Source organism: Megalops cyprinoides, chromosome 9 (assembly GCF_013368585.1).
Source record: "Megalops cyprinoides isolate fMegCyp1 chromosome 9, fMegCyp1.pri, whole genome shotgun sequence".
NCBI lineage: Eukaryota > Metazoa > Chordata > Actinopteri > Elopiformes > Megalopidae > Megalops > Megalops cyprinoides.
Genome location: NC_050591.1, coordinates 25,765,336 through 25,785,771, shown reverse-complemented (window position 1 = coordinate 25,785,771; position 20,436 = coordinate 25,765,336). Strand labels below are relative to the sequence as shown.

General features: G+C 35.3%; 3 protein-coding genes across 3 annotated transcripts; 1 reads left to right on the top strand and 2 right to left on the bottom strand.

Annotated features, from left to right (window-relative positions):
- Positions 1 to 3,530: 3,530 nt before the first annotated feature.
- On the top strand, positions 3,531 to 4,484 carry LOC118783712 (olfactory receptor 52K2-like). The gene has a single exon (XM_036537663.1). It carries the CDS (start codon positions 3,531 to 3,533, stop codon positions 4,482 to 4,484), a length of 954 nt encoding a protein of 317 aa, XP_036393556.1.
- Positions 4,485 to 7,199: 2,715 nt separating this feature from the next.
- Positions 7,200 to 8,135, bottom strand: LOC118783710 (olfactory receptor 1-like). The gene has a single exon (XM_036537662.1). The coding sequence runs from the start codon at positions 8,133 to 8,135 to the stop codon at positions 7,200 to 7,202; it is 936 nt and encodes a 311-aa protein (XP_036393555.1).
- Positions 8,136 to 18,285: 10,150 nt separating this feature from the next.
- Positions 18,286 to 19,239, bottom strand: LOC118783709 (olfactory receptor 51E1-like). The gene has a single exon (XM_036537661.1). The coding sequence runs from the start codon at positions 19,237 to 19,239 to the stop codon at positions 18,286 to 18,288; it is 954 nt and encodes a 317-aa protein (XP_036393554.1).
- Between the last annotated feature and the right edge of the window lie 1,197 nt (positions 19,240 to 20,436).

Here is a 20,436-nt window from a genome sequence, read left to right as displayed (position 1 = left end):
ATTTTGTGTTTGTGTGTGCACAAAAAAGTCAAACATGTTCAAAATAAGGAAGCTAAACAGCTACTGGGTGAAGTGAAATTCTGGTCTTTAAGTCTATAAGCCAATACATGTGGTAAACATCAAATGATATGAAATTTAATGTACATTAAATCAATTTTTATTAAATTTGCAACTGTCTGTATGCAGTTTGGTTTCATTTATATATATAAGTACTGGTGGTGATGTGTGGTTTTTATAATTTTTATAGCATCAGGCTTAGTGTATGAATTTTGTTCACATGGTTCACATGGTTACCTAATATCTTTGCTTTTCTTCCTAAAACTCAGGCTAGTCCCATTTCATGCAAGCAAGCTCAAATCTTATTTACTATGTTAGCAAGATATTGCTTAGCCCAAACTTGCCACCAAGCAAGCCAAGTTAATCTAAACCTCCATTGTAATATCTGTCCAGTGAATTCTCAGGGTACAACTTCAGGACATGGTGGCACCATTTCTGCGGGAAACAAATGACGTATAACTTGTAAAAGGAGGAAAAGGAGATATTTTAGAGATTGACAGAATCCATTATATTTTTCTGATAAAATATTTTTCCTTGAGGGTAGGCTATATTATGTCTTTGTAATCCACTAAATCCACACATTGGCAGTTTAACTTGTTGCAGCTCAGTACAGATGCTGATACAAAATGTGTCAGACCGCATTTTTGCAAATGGTAACTTCTTAAATTCAGTTCAGGATGCCAAGCACCTCAGCAAAGCAATGGTGTGCTGTGCCTTATGCATAGTGTAGCTGGCATTGAAGACATTGCTTGCCTTCATTTATCAAGTTCCCTGACCATGCAATACATCCACCAAAGAATGTTTTTTATGCTATGGTGGGTAATCCATATGTTCTGTCCTCCATTACATTATTCATTCCTTCAGACTCATTAGTTACTGGGAACATAACAGGAAATACCTGCAGTGAAAAGTTGCCAAGCTCTTCCCCAATGGCTTAAACTCTAGTTCTGCAAATAACGTGTAAAAGGGTTAAGACAGTGTCATATTGACATATACTGTAGATAGGACCCAAGACAATGGGCACCGATGTCGGAGGTAAGGAGGTGAACATTATAACAATTACACCCAAAAGAAACACAGTTACATTTTACACACAGAATACCGAATGTGACATTGCAAAAATGTACATCTGTGTTTTTAATGTAAAGCATTCTGGTGAAATGAAGCAGTTAATGAATATGTTCCTAAATTTATCGAAAGTACTGAATAAAGTGTGTCATGTCTTGACATTAACAGATGCCCAGTTGCCTGGGGCAACCACATTACACAAATCAATAAACTGTCTTGATATGATTGCATATTTTTACATAACTTCTAAAGTGTTGTTTTACACTTTACACACTTACTTTGTAATGTAAAATAACCGTCTAGACAAAATTAAACTTTGGTGAACATTCTGGTGTCAGCAAGTGACCATTTAGGCAACCTATCGTATTACAATTTATAGTAGCTCATATTCATAACCAAGAGACAAATGCAAAAAAAAAAAAAAAAGAAAAAACCTTTGTTCAAGGTGTCCTTATAATTACCACGACATTTCAAAGTAGTATCAAACTCTGGGTGCTGTTTATTATGCAGTATAGAGTGCATTTTTATCTTGGTGCACTGTTCAGTAATTACCTCTAAAGTATCAGGTGACACCATTAATACAACCTGCCTTCCTTAAATGGAAGGCCTTGCTGAGCAAAAGGAAGTGATGGAAAATGCCAAAACAAGTAATTATAACTTTATGTATTTAAACATCCCGAAGGTAAGTCAAGTAGTCCTTATGTGTTGTCCTTAACTGTTCAGCTTAAGTGCCTGCCTGTGTCTGTACCTATGTATGGGTGTATAGTGAATGTAGCAGCATTCATGAAATCAGATTTGTTTTCACACAGAAAATGAAAGGAGGATAACAGGAATTCTGTTTCAGTGTCATATTGTAACACAACAAAATTGCACAACATCAAGTGCAATTTCGTGTCCATGAGATGGCTTTTTTTGTAATTCCAGTTCATCAAGAAAGAATGAGCTTTCCTTTCTTTGCTTGCAAGTTAGCTATGAATGCATTGCACATTCCAAATAGATTGAAAACATTCATGGTCAAAACAGAAAAAAAAAATACGTGGCCAAGTCAATGCTTTCCAAAACACTTCTCCCACCTCGGGCTATTCTGCTGTAGGAAGTGGTTTTTCACTGGGGAGTTATGTGTTCAAAACATGGGGGTCTGAAGTTAATTTATGAAAGAAATAAAATGATCAAGGGTGTTACTGTGTCAAACATTACTGTAAGCATCTGGTATTTGTTAATCTTACAAATGAATTTTGAAAAGGCATCATCATTTATCCTGGTTTATTTAAATTTGACATTACGGAATAAAGCGGAATAATAAAATTAAGCAACATCAAATAATCAAATGTTTTAATTAGGAAAAATCTAGATTTGCAGTGTATTGCAAGAATTTATCTAAAATTACTTGCATGGTGTCAATAATGACCTCTGCTGAGAATAAATAGTTTAATGAGAGAAGGGAATGCTTTAGGGCATTCCATCTGTCATGATTAGCTAATCCAGCATCAACAGCACCAGCTGACTATGTTTTTATATGGCCAGATGTCTATAAAAGGTTTAAGAGTAGAGATGTTTCAGTCATTAATAGGATATATGTCTGCAGAACTGCAACAATTGCAGGACTGCAAGCCCTAAGATGCAAAAGAAAACACTTCAAAGGAAACTGGTAATATATTAAATAGCTGCCTGCTAGGTATGTGTGCTTTCTACATTCATTCAGAAATGTCCTGTTTATTGTGTACATTGTACAGTGGTATTTGAAAACCTCTGTGCTATTTCTGTAAATAATGCAGTTTATTTGAACTTACTACTGCCACTCCTATTACCACTACTCCTAATGTATTATTTGATTATGTTATAATAAATGTTTTGTTGCTGTATTATTTTAGTTCATCAAACACTTAACTCACCTGCTCTTTTCCGCAAGTAGATTGTGTAACTGCCAATGCTGTAATGATGATGATAACCATTGTAACAGAAAAATTTTTACCATTAATGGTAATGCTTCTTTAAGTTTTTTAGTTTTTGTTCTGATTACACCATTTATGTCTCATTCTAACCCCAACTTTAATTCAACCCTCAACATTAGTTTAATTGCTAATGGTTTATTCATACATTAAACTACTGCTTGGAATTGGTGATTCACCACATAAGATGGAATAAAATGGAAATTGATCGTATAATGCTTTTACCTAACAAGTGAGGAGACAGTTTGCACAAATTAATTTAAAAGAGTATAAAATGTAAATTATTGTAAGAAACTATATTTCCAGTACTCCATCAATGCATGGAATTGCTAAATGTAATGCACTGTCAGTAGTATGGAAATTCTCATTTAAAAATATTCCTCATGTTTTAACCAAAACGATTTTACAACCCTTGCTTTTTCTTCTCCACAGCCTGCATTGTGCAACAAGATGACCATGGAAAATGCATCTGTAGTGACATCATTCATATTGACGGCGTACGCCGAAATAGAAAACTTTAGATATGCATACTTCACAGTTTTCCTTATGTTGTACATTCTGATGGTATTTGTAAATTTTGTTCTAATTGCAGTCATTTACATTGAGAGAAGTCTACATGAGCCAATGTACTTCTTCATGTGTAACTTAGCAGTGAATGGAGTATATGGTAGCACATCTTTATTACCTTCATTACTGGTTAATTTAATGTCCCAGACCTATGAAATATCTTTGACCTGGTGCCTATTACAGATCTTTTGCATACACGTATATGGTTCCGTTGAATTTACTACATTAGCAGTGATGGGCTATGATCGGTATATTGCCATTTGTCACCCTTTACACTATCACAACATTTTGTCACCTGGAAAAATATATGCTCTTATTGCAATAGCCTGGATTTATCCCTGTGTTTGTTTTGGCCTGTATTTCATGTTAACAGTACAATGTACATTTTGTGGCAGGATCATAGAAAAAGTGTATTGTATTAATTTTGCACTAGTGAAACTGTCTTGTCTTGATATCTCCTTTCACAGCATGGTTGAAATGGTGGTAACTTTTTTTTTAATTGTTCCTCAGCTTCTCATGATACTTTTTTCTTACGCCCAAATACTCCGAGTCTGCCTGCATGCTTCTAAGGAATCGCAGTTCAAAGCCATTCAGACATGCACTCCACACTTGGTGGCTGTGATAAATTATTCTGTTGGTTGTTTTTTTGAAATCATCCAAAGTCGGTTTAACATGAGTCATGTACTTTACTCGGGACGCATATTTATGTCCCTTTACTTTCTGATATTTCCTCCAATATTTAATCCTTTAATTTATGGAATAAGCATCCAGGCCATTAGACATACAATTTGCAAACTCTTCAGTAGTAAGAAAAATAAATTAACTACTCTACAGGTTATGTAGTCTTACTCCTCTGTGAATTGTATGACATTTTCTTTTTCATAGTGTAGCCTCGAGGGAGGAATAGCTGTCTAAATTGTCTGAATGGAAATCCCTTAGTCAACTGCAACATAATGAAAGGATATTAAAAGGTTGGTGGGTTAATCTTTAAAAATAAATACCTTTAACATAAAAATGTTATTTTACACTAATTTGTAACTCTTCCAGACGGTAGCACAATGCATTAAATGTTTCCTGTCCATCAGCATAAATTACACCCCATCATCATCCCCTTATTGGTGCATCCCTTTATAAGAAATCCAAAGACGCTTTACAGCATCATGTCTAAATGAAAGAAAAAAAAAAGCAGCAGAATCACCAGAGGGAAAAATACAAATGCGGGGGGGGGTCCAAGGCAAACCGAGCAGAGATATATCAAGGGCAGACAAACAGGCATTATGTTTAGGGGGGCAGTAAAAGGGATATGTGATAAATGGGGTTGAAAATATTACAGAGGTGGGAAGAGTGATTATTTGTAGGCCAGGGTGGAAAGATGGGTTTACAACCTAGATTTGTATTTTATTATGGGTTCCGTTACAGACAAGCAGAAGGATAGAGTTCAAGAGCCTATGTGCCGCCCAGGAGAAGTTTCTGTTACCAAAACTGTGGAGGTCAGGCTATGAGACAGCCAGAAGACTGAGCAGCACCTGTGGGCCTCAACTGCTGAATGGGTTGGTGGGGGTGAGGAAGCTCAGTAGTGAGAGGGCAAGTCTGTGCAGTGATTTGTATGTCAGGTCTTGGATGGTCTTGTAGTCGATTCTGGATTTCACAGGCAGCCAATGGAGATGGAGCAAAATGGAGTGATGAAGGTCTAGAACCTACTGTGAGTGGGAATTTGGCAGCAGAATTTTGAGCCATGCAGAGTTAAAGTAGAGCTCTGAACCTAATACCATGTGCATACCAGTGTGCATTATTCGATCCGACCTGTGACAAAAGCTTCGACAGGTGACAGTGGCCATGTATGGATCTTTAAAATTCTAGCTATATTGCTTGTCAAAGTAATCGGACGGAATGTAATGGACCCTCTCAATCTTAATGCCTCTTACAGTTTGCATACTAATATGTTTTTTTTTTTTATGGAGGAATAGATCACATACACAAAAGTATTACAAACACAAAGGCATACAAGCAATTCAAAGCACAAATTATATGCTTGGGAATTCATGACAAGCTACAGACGTTAGTTATAGAGACAGTAGACAGCAAATCTGTCTTGATTACTTTAGAAAATTCTTAAATATAGAGACATTTATTTTTTGAACTAAAAAGTCTGAAGTTACACATAAAGGGACACACTAGTCTGGTCACCTATGTCAAAGAACATGGGAGCAGAGGGAATAGGAGAACCAGCTGTGTTTTCAAATGAAGACAAAGCATGAGAGGCCACAGCAGATTAATTTTGGCACAGTGAGGGCCTTCTGCAAATACAGTACAAAGCAGCGTATATATGCAACCGATTGGTTTATGCTACATCATGGCCTCCTCTGATTTATCACCCTCATGAAATAGATTTATATAGAGATTTTTTTTTTTTTTCAAAAAAAAAAAATAGAATACCACTTTTACTGCTGAAACAATAAATAAAATATGGTCATGATATAAAATATGGTCATGATATATACTTGGTTTAAAGCAGGTGCAAAGCAGTGAAACAGTATCAGAGATGTCTTATTTGAGGCAGCAGAAAGGTTGATGCTGTTTAATGTTGACACAGTTAGGTTTGTGTACTGTGAAATGTTGAGAGGTTACCTGGAAAATATCAATATTCTGCTATGCTGTATGTGTCCTGCACATTAATGAGACTTTTCCTGGGACAGTCCAGGCCTCAGAGGAATTAAACACAGTGTAGGAATCATGTCATTCACCATAAAATTGGTATTTATGAAAACAACCAGCCAATGGGAGTGTCTGTACTTGAGTAAAACTCCCATTGATTGTACTTAAATGGTCATCAATGACACTTGACTGGAATAACAAATGTCCTGAGTGTTTGAATGAGGCCAAGAAAATCCTCCACACTCCTCCTTTAACTACTGTTGCCAAGACTCTGGTTAGTTTTTGTAATTTAGTTTTATGAAGTTGTTAAAACTGTGAGAGCAAACCTACAGGTGTTCCATGACAAAGCAAGGCTGATCACCCCATGACAGGTTTTTCTGCTATGTGTAGTTTCAAGTGCCTCAAGCAGAGGGATCTTTTTCAGTATTTTTCAGTCTGTCATCACATTTATATTTACATTTACATTTATTCATTTGGCAGACGCTTTTATCCAAAGCGACTTACATAGGTTACAGTTGTTTTACAATGTTATCCATTTATACAGCTGGATATTTTTACTGAGGTCAAATTTAAAATGTATGAGGTGCTGAACCCATTGGCATGAGGGGATATGCTTATGGTGGTGGGAAATACAGCATTTACAGTCTTGTAAATGAGTAGTCTGTACAAAGCAAAATGAATATGACACAAACAATTTGATTACAATATTTATTGTGTTGTTTTTTTTATCCAATTCAGTCTTGCCTCATGCTTTATAATGCTACAGATGAACTACTTAGTAATTAAAATAAAAGCATTCCACTAATTCAGCTTGGATAACAGATTCCACCAGGACACACATGGCAAAGAAAATTTTTATAAAATATAAATTAGAGAGGCATGATATTACTTGTTCATAATCTGTCAAAAAATTACCTTCTTTCTTTTGAAAAGTTTAAATATCTGGATTCTTATGGCTTGAATGCTTACTCCATAAATGACAGGATTAAGCATTGGTGGAAATATCAGAAAGTAAAGAGACATAAAAATGCGATCTCTATATGATACATGACTCATATTTGACCGATTTTGCATAATTTCAGATAAGCATCCTACAGCGTAATTTAGTACAGCCAGTAAGTGTGGGGCACACGTTTGAATAGCTTTGGCTTGAGATTCCTTAGAAGCATGCAGGCAGACTCTGAGTATTTGGGCATAAGAAAACAGTATCATGAGGACCTGAAGAATAAGTAAAAAAACTGTTACTACCAGTCCAACAATGCTGTGAATGGACGTGTCATGACAAGATAGTCTAACTAATGCAAAATTAATACAATATACTTTATCTATGAACCTGTCACAAAATGTACACTGTACAGTCATTACGAAATACAGGCCAAAACAAAAACAGGGATAAACCCAAGAGAATGCAATAAGCCTAATTGCTTTTCTTGGAGACATGATGGTGTGATATTGTAATGGGTAACAAATGGCAATATACCGATCATAGCCCATCACTGCTAAAATAGCTATTTCAATTGAGGCATATGTGTGCAAACAAAATATCTGTAGTAGACAACAGGTCAGAGATATTTCATAAGTCTGAGACATTAAATGAACAAGTATTGACGGCAATAAAGATGTGCTGCCGTACATTCCATTCACTGCTAAGTTACAGATGAAGAAATACATGGGTTTGTGTAGACCTCTCTCAATGTAAATAACAATGACAATAATTAAATTGAAAAATAATATAAAAATATACAACAGCAAGAAAAGTGTGAAGTATAAATTTCTAAGATCTTCCATTTCAGTGTATGCTGTCAAAACAAACACTGTCATAACTGATACATTTTCCATGGTCACCTGGTTGTCCAATGAATGCTGTAGAGAAAAAACAAAACGGTTTGTGAACCTTCTGGATTGAATGTGATGAACAATGATTCCTGAACTTGTTACAATTGTACCCACTTTTTGATTGTTGTTTGAAATTGGCTTCTCAAAGTTTTAATTGGATGTGGCTGTTTATTTGTCTGTTTATATTGTTAAGTGTGTTTATATGCTATGATTCTATCCACTTTAGCCCCTATGTGGTGGAATGAGCTTCCTGTTATGATTAGAACAATGGATTTTCTAGGTATCTTGAAGACCCATCTCTTCAGACTGTGCCTGAGTCTCACTACCCTAGCGTGACCTTTCATTTGACTTCTCTGTAATTTTATTTCATAAAACATAAGGTAGATATCGTGTGACACTTACATGTTGAACTAAGTATGCACTCGTGATGTAAGTACTGTCTGGCACTAACACATGTTCGAAAAAGGCTAGCAGTGTTGGTACAACATTTCTTGTCATTTTATTAGATTTACTTGCAGATACTGTGCCAGCACTTTGGAAGTCACTGGATAAGAAAATAATAACTAAATAATTAAATAACAAAATTGTAAGTGGATGCTGCTTTGAACCTTCAGTCTTCACCATAGCTAGATTCGGCTAGGTCAAAATGTAGGAATATGAAAATATTTGTATTAAATATTCCTAAATTTGGTACTACAAAATATCTACTTGAGCGTTTTGTTATTAAAACATCAAATATTTTCAGAATGATGCTTAGTGTTCTTTGAGGTCCTCCTATTAAAACATAGAACAATGGCAAATCAACAGTAATAGCAATTATAACTGTGATTATTATAATTATAGAAAAAATAAAACAATAAAATCTTATATTTAAAGCAGGCTGCACAACTTACAAGATGATGATCACTGCTGGTTTACAAAAACCACTGGTGAAGATGGGCAGAGAAAGGTTCAGCATAAAAACAGACAGTTAACATACTTGACATGATATGTTAGCAGTTTGCTGTTATTTTTTATTTTTTAACTCTCAGCTTTGTAAGTGTAATGGATTGGCAGGCATACAATACCTTCTCGAGAATTAGTGGAGGCATCTGCTCTTCAGCTTTTTATCAAGACTTGGTCACATGGCTAAGTAGTTAGGGTGACATAAGTCAATTGTCATTTTAGATGAACAGCATTCCCTTGTGTCATGAACTGTTTGTCCTCAACAGAGGTCATATTTCTTAACAAAAATTCACCTAACTGATGAAGGTGTATGTAAGTGATCCTCAGGTGAAGGAACAGTTTCCCTCAGGAACTTGATATAAGCATAACTGTTATATGCATATCGTATCAAGATTTTCCCACACAGATACAGAGGTATATTCCATATTCCAAACTAAGTTTCCAATAAAGGTCCAAAGCCTCTTTATGCATTGAAATGTTTCTGGTTATCTTGTTTTATTTGTTTTTGTATTTTTTTTTTCCATTACTAAAGGGAATACATCTGTATACAATTCACGTAGGCCCACTGACATAAAAGAAAGCATATAATAATCTTAAAAGAATATACTGACCATTATAAGCAATTTAGGTATGCATACATTCAGAAAATATGAAAAATCACAACGTATTCTCACATTGTACCAGTTTAGCATTGCATGTGTTAGACCTGTCTCTTAGCCAACAAGCTAGCTGACACATATGTGTGGTAACTGGCTAATTGAAACAAGCTACAACTCTACTAATGAACTATTTTGTTGACACAGATAGGTAAACATAAACCATCCCTATATATTTTGATAATTTCTCTCATCTCACAGTGGAACAACTATGTACACACTCACTGTGTTTAATGTATAGAAAATACAGAGATCTTGACATATACTTCCATATACAAAGAAAATGTGAGGCTAAGCATATGGCTCCCTGGCAGCATTACAAACAGATTCTAACTTAGCTTATATAACATGCAGCGTCGAAAAATGCATCTTAAAGAACAGAAACAAAGGCTACAAAGGTTACAAAGCCCCAGTGTAAAACCTCTTAATATAAACATAAAACATTGTGAATATTTGTTACTTACAGACACATATTTCCCAAGGCATAAATGTATGGAAAATAATCATGGCAATGTGCTGCATTCATTCAGTTGCTTGCTTCACAAAATGGAGGCGCTTACTCTGACATCGACACAACATCCTTGATAACTTAAACATCCAGCAGATGGCACCATTACTTACCAAGGGAAGCATAGTATGTGCCATGCCTATTTGACTAAATGGGCTAGATGGGTCACAGTTGCATTTCTCCAATGTGAAATATTGAAATGGAATACAGCTCTTGCCAAATTGTTTGTGTGAAAAACACACAACTCTCTCAACAATGAGTGCCACTAAACAACTAAATAAAGCGGTGGCATAATTCTCATGAAAAATAGCCAAGAACAATAAAGCAATGGAAACCTATATATAGAAGCACACCTGTTTACGGCTGCCTTTTGTATTACAACAACTAGTTCAGCTATGGACACAAATTCCCATTTACAGCTACTGATACCTGAGCTATTTATTTATTTGCTCTTAGGAAGCCACTCAGATTCGCAGGAAGAGTCACACTTTTGTCACTATGTGCAGTGACAACAAATAAATAAGTGAATAAACAGCTTTGTCATTGCAGCATAGTCCTGTAATCTTATTTTGGGCTGTTACAATTTTAAATTTCGCAGTAAAATGTTGACATAACTGTAGAATAGTCTACATCTTAAAAACTACACTGCCAAGATAAATATTAATTTGATAACAACCTAAACCTAGTGACCAGTTTCATAATTAAGTAGAGCTGGCTCTAATTTTATGGAATGTTGGAATCTCAGATTTACATGTGTGTTCAAGTATTCAGTTTTTCCAAAGCAGAGCATTATCTCAATAATAAAATAAATCACAGATGACAATGAAGTCACCCTGTGGCTGGAGAAGGAAACACACTGAATGAACTGATTGAGATTCATATAGTCATGTACTGAAAGAACTGAAAATTAACAAGCATTTAGTTGGTGAACTGCCGCAGACACACACAGTCATGAACTGAAAGAAATGGATGAACAAATGACTGTAGGCACTCAACAAATTATTGTACTGTCTACTGATCCCTTCAGTGTTTGGGGTCATTTACATTCAACAACTCTACCAGCTCCCCCTTGACTGCAGCCCACCCCAATGTATATTGTTCTTCCTATCACAGGCATTTTTCATTTTACATAATTGTTTCTCAAAGCATATTGGGGGTTGCGTGATTTTCAAATGAACAAATGTGGAAAATTTAACTTCATGGTTGTATGTGATAAGAAATTGCATTAGGTGTCTTACGTCTTATGTAAATCTAGCACTTGCTTATATTGCAGATGAAGGGAAATGATTTTGCGGTCTGTCAGACTGAGTGTAGGATATGCTTTATCAGTGTATATACTGGGTATGTTACCATAGCACAAGTGTATTGTTAAATCTGGTTGTACCTGTAGAAGTGATTGAAACATGGCAGAGCTTTGTGCAATCTGCATTCCATAAGTCCCCCATAACGAACACTGGTGTATCCAGGTATTTATTTTGCATTGATAACATTCTCTGGACAGCTATATGAGACGTTACATAAAAATTATCCCTCATTGGGATGTAAAAACAGCTGAGTATGACTGTGGAGAGTTCTGGGGAGGAGTGCCATGACAGTGTTAGGAGCTCAGTGTCTGGGGTACAAACCTTGTCGTGTCATCTGATATTACACTGGTACATCCGTTTTTATACCAGCAATTGTTAGTCTGGACAACTGAAGTCTGGATAGCATTCATGGCAGATTCATCCAACCATGTACCGTTCAGACAATGAAGCAGGCTTATCTGAAGTTAGCTTTGACTAAAGACATAGCATGCAGCATGTCCAAGAGAATGGATGTCAGAGAAAATGATAGTTGGGAGAACTGGTTTTAAGGGAAAAAAAAACAATGCAGAATGATCCCATGGTTTAAATTATTTCCACTCTACTCAAGGTAGCAAGGCCTAGAGTGTCTGGAGTAGAATTTATTTCAGATATGGAATCATTCTGTATTTTGTCTGCTCTGACATGACTTGGGTCACTACGCCATGAAAGTCATTGCACCATTAAGCAAGTGCAAAAATGCTCACTGTGACAATCTTTAGCAACCACATATTAAACCTATGTTCTACTGATTAGTATGTACACACACCTCTAGTGTTATGCTTTGGGGTCATGCCTGACATTGTCACACTCAGGACTGACAAGCTTACACCAATAAGCATTGATTCATGTTTATCCCCATGTCAAAGTATCATGCAACCATACAAAACATTCCCCACTGGCAAGGCCTTCCAAGACAAGCCACCATACTACGGAGCATAAGGAGACTACACCACATGTTAGTTATTTCCCCACTTCTCATACAGTGCAACAGATGAAGACTTTTTCATCTCCCAAAACCCAAAAACCTGTTAATGTAAAGGTGCACACAAAATGCACCACAGAACTGTTACGATTGCCATCCAGGATCCCTGCAAATTTTTCTGTACAGACAAAACATGCTGCTCCTCACAAACTTGCATACCGGTATATAAAAGTGCATTCAGAAAAGAAAAGCAATGTCAATGATGAAAATTTATTCGCAGCCAATAACAGCATGGAGTCTGTGGAATGCATGACATTTATGTGAAAATTATAACATATATAGATGCATCAATAGTATGCAAATACAGTATGTCTGGCTAGCTACATATTTCACAATACCACATATCTGTAGGTACATATGTGCATACATATGTACATAATTCTCCTCCTCGGAACTAGCTTCCATATTTTTTACTGTACAAGAATGAGTAACATGACATGACTGCTGATATGCTAGGCCCTGTCCCACAATAACATCTTGTTGTGTTGCTGCCTGAGGAAGATTTTGTTCTGTTCCCCTCAACTTGTGAGCACTGCTGAACATTTTAGTCTCTGTGCTGTCTGTAATAAGTCAATTGTGTTTACCTTTTGTTAAAACAAGGCAGAAATGACAGCAAAAAAAATCAATCAATGTTATGACATGACAATTGTGATATTGAATGTTTTTTTCCTTTACCAAGACTATGAAAACGCAAGGAATTACAAGTGTTGTTCAAGTTTATCATGTGATTAGATCCCAAGGTCAGTATGTGGGACATTTAAGATTCTGATTTGTGGTCTTCACAGCAAGAATTGCATCATTATACAGAATCTTTTTCAAGACAAAAATATGACTAATGAATATAATGTTCGCTTTTCATCAAAGGCTCCTCTGCATCTTTGGTTTCCACAGCTCCCACAGAAAGTCGACCCAGGGGTCACTGCCTCAGCACTGTCCAATGGGAGGTCATTATTCCCTCTCTCTGAGGTCCACTGTCCCGCTCTGCTTCATCCTCTCAGTATTCTGCAGAGAACTGCTGCTGTTTGTTATGTCCTTGTGGTCTCAGAGGTGAAGGGCTTTAAATTGCTTACCTGGGGGATGAAGAGGTACAATGGACTAATGACCAAATTTATAATGACTAATGGACTTGTAAACATGTTTATCAGCTCATTCACTTTTTACCCTTAGGTATACATAGTTATCTACCAGGGGGAGTAATCAGGGAATCAGTGTGCTTACAGTACTACAGACTATTTTTCTTCTGTGTTATATGACCACCCTTTATCCTCAAACAGTTTAGGGCAATCTCTCTTTAAAGTGTGCTTTGTATCTGCTATTTTGAAAGAGATTATTAAAGCATATTGTGGAGAATAATTCATGTTCTGTGAAAAGAACCAGCAAACAGGTGCTAATTAAAGGAAGAAAGTTACACCTATGTCTTTACACAGACACTTATAAATACATAGAACAACTTGATGGGATTTGTAGCTGGGTCAGACATTGTGGGACCCTAAGGTGAAATACAAACAGTAATACATTCACTGTTGAGGATAAGGAAAAAATAACATCTGAGATGCTAAATTAAAGTCTTGCTCTTATGTACTTTTTATTGTTTTTGAGAGTTACTGAGAGTTATGAAAATTTAAGGTTTAAGGGTAATATAATGTAATACATTGTTAAACATTATTCATTCATACATATATAAAATTTCAGTCATATCTAAGTGCTGATAATGTGGAGGGTGTTCAAACAACATTTCAAATTGTTAGTTGTTTTCTCTTTGAGAGACTAGATCCTACAGGGGGTTGCCTGGGGAATGATCTCCATAACAACATTGAAACAAGTGACCAGCTGTTACACCACCTGTCAGAAAAGGAAATCTGAAGGTTTCATTTCTGGATAGGAATTGTACATATATTCCCCCTATTAAGGTTCTTTATATTATTATTAATTATATTAACATTTCTTATATGTGATAATCTTACATGCATTTATATGATTTGTATTATTTATAAGCAGTTATAAATATTATAGAACATTATAGAAAACGCTAAAGTTTATGAAAGTGGGGTTCAGAATTATGTATTTGCAAAGGAAATATCTGAATTGCTAAAACACCATGGCCTAAAATGCCACCAGGAGAGGGGGCACTAGAATAGGCTGTGCCCATTGTGTTTCCTACCCAATTAAATTCACGATGACAAAATGAAAGTGATATTTGTGGCGGTTTTGAAACCTCATGCTACCAGAGGGAAACGGCCTACCACCAGGCTTTCAGGCCAAGCAAAATCTCTTCTGTTTTGCATGAGATGGGAGAAAAGTGTCAGAAACATTATGAACTGAAAATAAATTGACAATTCATCAGCTTCACCAAAAATTGTGTTTTACAGTTCAGCTTATTTTGTTAAAAGCAACTGTTGTTTCCTCACAAAGACTATATCTGCACATATCTCTGCTATCTTTTCTATAGCAAACAACAATTTGCACTGAAAACTGCAGTTACAAGGGGATCTTGTCTTTCTGAATCTGAATCAATATTAATGAATATCAACCCTTCTAGAATATTTTTTTACACAGGTTAAACTGACACAGCAAGTCTGCAAATAAGAATGGTCTAATTCAGATAATACCCTCCCCATAATCAATATTGTTTATTTCTCCCCCTATATGTTTTAAACATATTAGTGTGTAGCCAAACCGTATAGTATAATTATATACAGTGAGAAAGGCTCAGAGAAAAAAGGACAGTCAGTGTGTAGTTTAATATTATTAATGCGTTCATTTTCCATAAAGTTTTGTTTAGACAGCTGATTTATTTTTTGCCATTACATTTTAATATGGGGTAGCCATGATGTTTTATCCAGAATAGTTGGCAACATTAAGCAGTAGTTGACTGCTTTCTTTACTACAAATAGGCCTCATCTAAAAAAAAACTGGCACTGGTTATACCACAATAAAGATGTACACAAAGATATCCGTTCCCAAAAAAACACATTTTCTCTCCATCCTCAAATATTTGTGATGTTGTGTGAAGTATCGTATTGACTCATTCATTTACTTCTCCTATTCTCATTCGTGGATTGGGAAACAGAGAAATTTACAGGACATTTATGGGAGTCTGAAAGGAGGGAGAAGGAATCAGGACTTTTTAACAGTGTACATAGGATCTCCCAATGTACACATTGTAAGCTGCATCAGGCCAACAACACTGGTAACATTGTTAACATTATAACATTTTATGAGTTAACATCATAATTTCTGATTTTTTTGGTGAAACAAAATTCCCACAAAGGCACACTTTCTAAGTAATAGGCTTTAAAAATTATCTTGTTTTTAAAGACCAAAGCTGGCATCTCTAAAAACAAATAATAGCATAAAGGAATAAATAAATGTTAATAATAATTAATAAATGCATAAATAAGTACATGAATAAATAGTTGTTGAAAATAAATGCAGAAATAAATAAATACATGCTCATTTATTTCTTCATCTATCTATATTTATTTATTTCTCTATTTCTAAATGTATAATGTTGGTGTTCTCGATAAACAATTCCAAGGCCTAGTTTTTGCATCATGACCTGTCCTCTTTTGCTAAAGAATCTATGATTCACTGTGTTTCTGGGCAACGTCATCCTGTGTGCCAGTTCAGCTGAACTCGATAAGTTCGCCGTTTCTGCTGCTGAAGACAAAATGAGTAACATTAAGCTAAGTCAGCTGCCAGCAACTTGCAGTTCTTTCTTTGCCTCATGTGTCTCTGAAGTGAGCAATCAGCAGTCTTACAAGATTGCCTATCAGACCTAAACCTTAATAAGATTAAATCTCACACTTGAACAATGAACTTAATAGAACAACCATAGTAGAAAAACAGGCAAAGCTTAGTATATATCCCCTATTCACTTACGCTAGGGAGATTTTAATTTAAATCTGTCAGTATGCGTGCACCATTTTTTCCATACAACAGGTCCGAGTAGCTCGGTTGCAGACCTAGGGGCTCGAGATGATTACAAATAGTGAAACCTGGTAGCAAAACAACATGGCATCATTAATATTAACTAGCACACCTTGGTAAAGTCAACTAAGTTAACTTGCAAAGTTTCCTGATAACCTAATTACATAGTTTACAAAAATGAGTATGTTTGTGAATTATGTGAGTGGGTTTTGTAAGTTAATGTAAAAGTAGCAGATGTCCTTTATGTACTCTAAAACTGCATGCCCTAGGTAGTTATCCAGCAAACAATTTTATCTAGCTTTATCTAGCATGACAGATCTAGCTTGCAAGTTAACTAGTAAACAAATTGTACAAGCACAAACAACACTAACCTTTTGGCTAACTGTGAGATGTTCTTACACTAAAACAACAATGTTAACTTTTAACTAGTAAAATAATTGCATAATCACAAACATCAATAATATTTTCTCTATTTTTATATTTTCTCACTTTTATAGTAACCTGTATCTTGTGGATGTAACAATATCTGGCTTTCAGCTTGTCATCTTTTTCAACTTACTGACAGCCCACTGATTCTGAGTGACTGAACTGACTGCAAGCAGTTTGTATCTGTCTTTCTCTGGGTCATTGGAGAGAAGCTGAGCTGTTGGAATTTTACTATTTTCAATGTAAGACACTCAGAACAGGCATGTGCATTCTAAAGTAATGTCCCTTTTAAGGGGTGAGGGAGTCCTTAAACATTAAAATCTACTGCAACTCTCAGAATGTTATTTTACTGTGATCTTTTGAAAAAACTGCATTTTGGTACCATTTTGTCCAGTCTGTGTGGCACATACAGTACATATCAGTTAGTTTTTAGTAGTTAGCATATTTAAACCCATGACAGTGTTTTGAGATATGAGAAAAAATCATTCCAAATTTTACATCAGAAATGGTAAGTGAAATGTGCTATACTTTCATCATATTCTCAAATATATTGAGCTGTGGAAGCCAGGTTCTTTACTCTCCTCAACATTGATTTACCTCTTGTTGTATGACACTTGTAATGCTGTTGTTACATTGTGTAATGAATGTGAAAGAGGATGGTACTGTTCCTTTGCAAGTGATTTCAATAGCACAAAATTCTGAAGTATGGTGTCTAAACTGACATCAGCAGTTTAGAGACTACATATTGTATATGTACCTTTGATATATGTTGTATCAGATGAACATATGCATTGAAATACAACAAACAGCTAATTGTTTTTAATACAATCCAACTGAGATGCATGTCTGGAAAACCTCTATCACCCAGACTGACGTATCTGCAGAGGCAAATGTGCTGTTTCAGTAGCTGAAATACAAAATCCAGAAGGCTGGCCTCTGTCAAACCCAACCCAATTTCCATGTTCCCACATAAACTAGTATTAAATAAGTACATAAGACATTGTGTGGTCTTAGACTAAAAGTTCAAATGGAGTGCATGCAGATCTCACTGTTCACAGTTTCCATTGTGTTTTCCCTTTCAAATTTTAAATATGCACATGGGGCAGATCCAACTTAAAAACCACGTAATTCTAAAAGAAGACAGAAACCTCAAAAATAATTTTGTTTTATTTATTTTCAGAATACAAAATATGAACAGTTTTGAACAGATTAATGACACTGATTGTGGTTTTACTGTAATTATGAATGAATGAATTTAAATTAATTTATAAAGTTGCATAACAGAAAATGCGAAGTTGCAACATGCACTTAAGTTTAACAAACGTATATCAAGACAATCCACTTGATAGTAAAAACGAATTAATCATAGACTAGAATTTGGAATCTTCAACAACTGACTTTTAAAGCAGAAAAGTTTTCTTAGTCTATTACTAATCTCTTGAAGTTTCAAACCATAAATAACAGGGTTAAAAAGTGGAGGAATAACTAGAAATTCTACTGACATTACCATTCTGATAATATGTGGTATATTCGACTGGAGCCTATGATGAACTATTTCAAAAACACTATTAATAGAAAAGTTAATAAAAACCAAAAGATGTGGCAGACATGTCTGTAAGGCTTTTTTTCTGGTTTCCTTCGAACTTCTATGACAAATTACAAGTATTTTAATGTATGAAAAAACAATGAAAAATAAAGCAGGAAACACTGCAATTATTAATACAAATATACCATAGATATTATTTACTGTTGTATCCTCACAACTTAACTTTACAATTGAATAGTTGTCACAGTAAAGTCTATTTAATTGAAATTTACACAGTGTAAGTCTATTGGTTAGAATGAGCATAACACCAATTTCACAAGCAGGAAAAATCCAAGCAAAAAATAAAAACTTTTTAACAGTTGATATTTTCATGATAGTGGCGTATTGTAATGGTTTACAAATGGATACATACCTGTCATAAGCCATTACAGACAGTAGTGTGAACTCAGCTGCTCCATATGTGTAAATTGCAAAAGCTTGAACTGCACATGCAGGATAAGAAATTACTTGGCTGTCAGAAAAAAAGTCATTCAACAGTTTTGGGTAGAAGGCACTTGTCCCAAAGAGAGCATTCAAAAATAAAGCCGCAAGAAAAATGTACATGGGCTCATGAAGGCTTTTGTGGGCATATATCAGTGAAATAAGAACAGTATTGCTGCAGACAATAAAAATGTACAGAATGAGAGAAATTATGAATAAAACATATCTGTACTTGGGCAATTCCACATACCCACTCAGAGTGAGATAAGGCACATCAGAAACATTTTCCATGAGGTTTTCAGGTAAGTCTGATAGTCTGAAATCAAAGACAGTGTTTTGTTGAATTTCTTTGTTGGCCACATTCAGCATTGAATTTGAATTAATGATTTTGAAATTAACAAAACAGAAATCAGGCCTATACCATGCAAAATTCCTTTATTGTTGTTTGACTGAAAATCAAAAAATCCCATATATTACATATTAAGACACTGTTATATTGCATTTTAACTGAGAAAATCCAATTTTCCCAGCATTAGAGTAATTTAGAAGTATATATGCTGTTTTTATTGTCAAAGAACATCTATGTATTTAATCCTGGTTGCACACTCACAGTCTAATTCTAGTCTACTAATATAGTTTCTCCATTTTATATTTCAGTATCTAGGTGTGTTACAATTGCCACACAAACAATAAATTATGTCACCATTTCATAGTGACAATGTAGTTACTGAAGAATAGCAAGTCTAGAATATTGTAATATTAATATACTGTAAATACATCAAATCTGAATTCATCACTTGCTCATTTGCACTTTTTGTAATTTAAGGACATTCACCCCCTATTTTTATATTTACATTTACATTTATTTATTTAGCAGACTAAATAACATTTATTTTTTTACAATTTACATGTATTTATTTATTTATATCTATACTGGTGTGTTATACTTACATCAGTACCTGTGGTGAGCTCCAATGAAGTTTAAAACATGATGTGTACTTTTGAGTGCATGTTTCGTCTGAGCTTTTATAAGACGGCTTGACTTCCTCAACGGACCTAATTTTGAATTCCCTGGAAACTGATCCATCACATACAGATATGGGGTGTTCACTGAATACGTTCAACATGGAGGTAGATGTAATCTTGTGCAGTTATGATCTTATGAAATTTTGTTCTTTGTATGCAAATAACATGGTAAGGATTCTCCAGAGATCATCCTGTATTAAACTCTGGGGGATGTCAGCAATCATATCAATGTCCTGATTACATTAACATGAAGCTTGTTCCATTGCAACAACCTCCACACCCCTGCCAGAGAGTAGGACAAGCAGAATGCAATCCTCCAATGCAAGTCAAGATGAGTGAAACCGCAAATTTAGATCTAGGGATTGAGCTGGCCAATTTATTGGGTACTCAGTTAACCATTTCTTTGTAGATTTGGATAACTTCTCCCCCCTCTCCCCATCACCCACGACTTCCACTAACTGT

Excerpts from the sequence above, each read along its gene's own strand:
- LOC118783712 (XM_036537663.1), top strand. The coding sequence starts at position 3,531 with ATGGAAAATGCATCTGTAGTGACATCATTCATATTGACGGCGTACGCC.
- LOC118783710 (XM_036537662.1), bottom strand. The coding sequence starts at position 8,135 with ATGGAAAATGTATCAGTTATGACAGTGTTTGTTTTGACAGCATACACT.
- LOC118783709 (XM_036537661.1), bottom strand. The coding sequence starts at position 19,239 with ATGGAAAATGTTTCTGATGTGCCTTATCTCACTCTGAGTGGGTATGTG.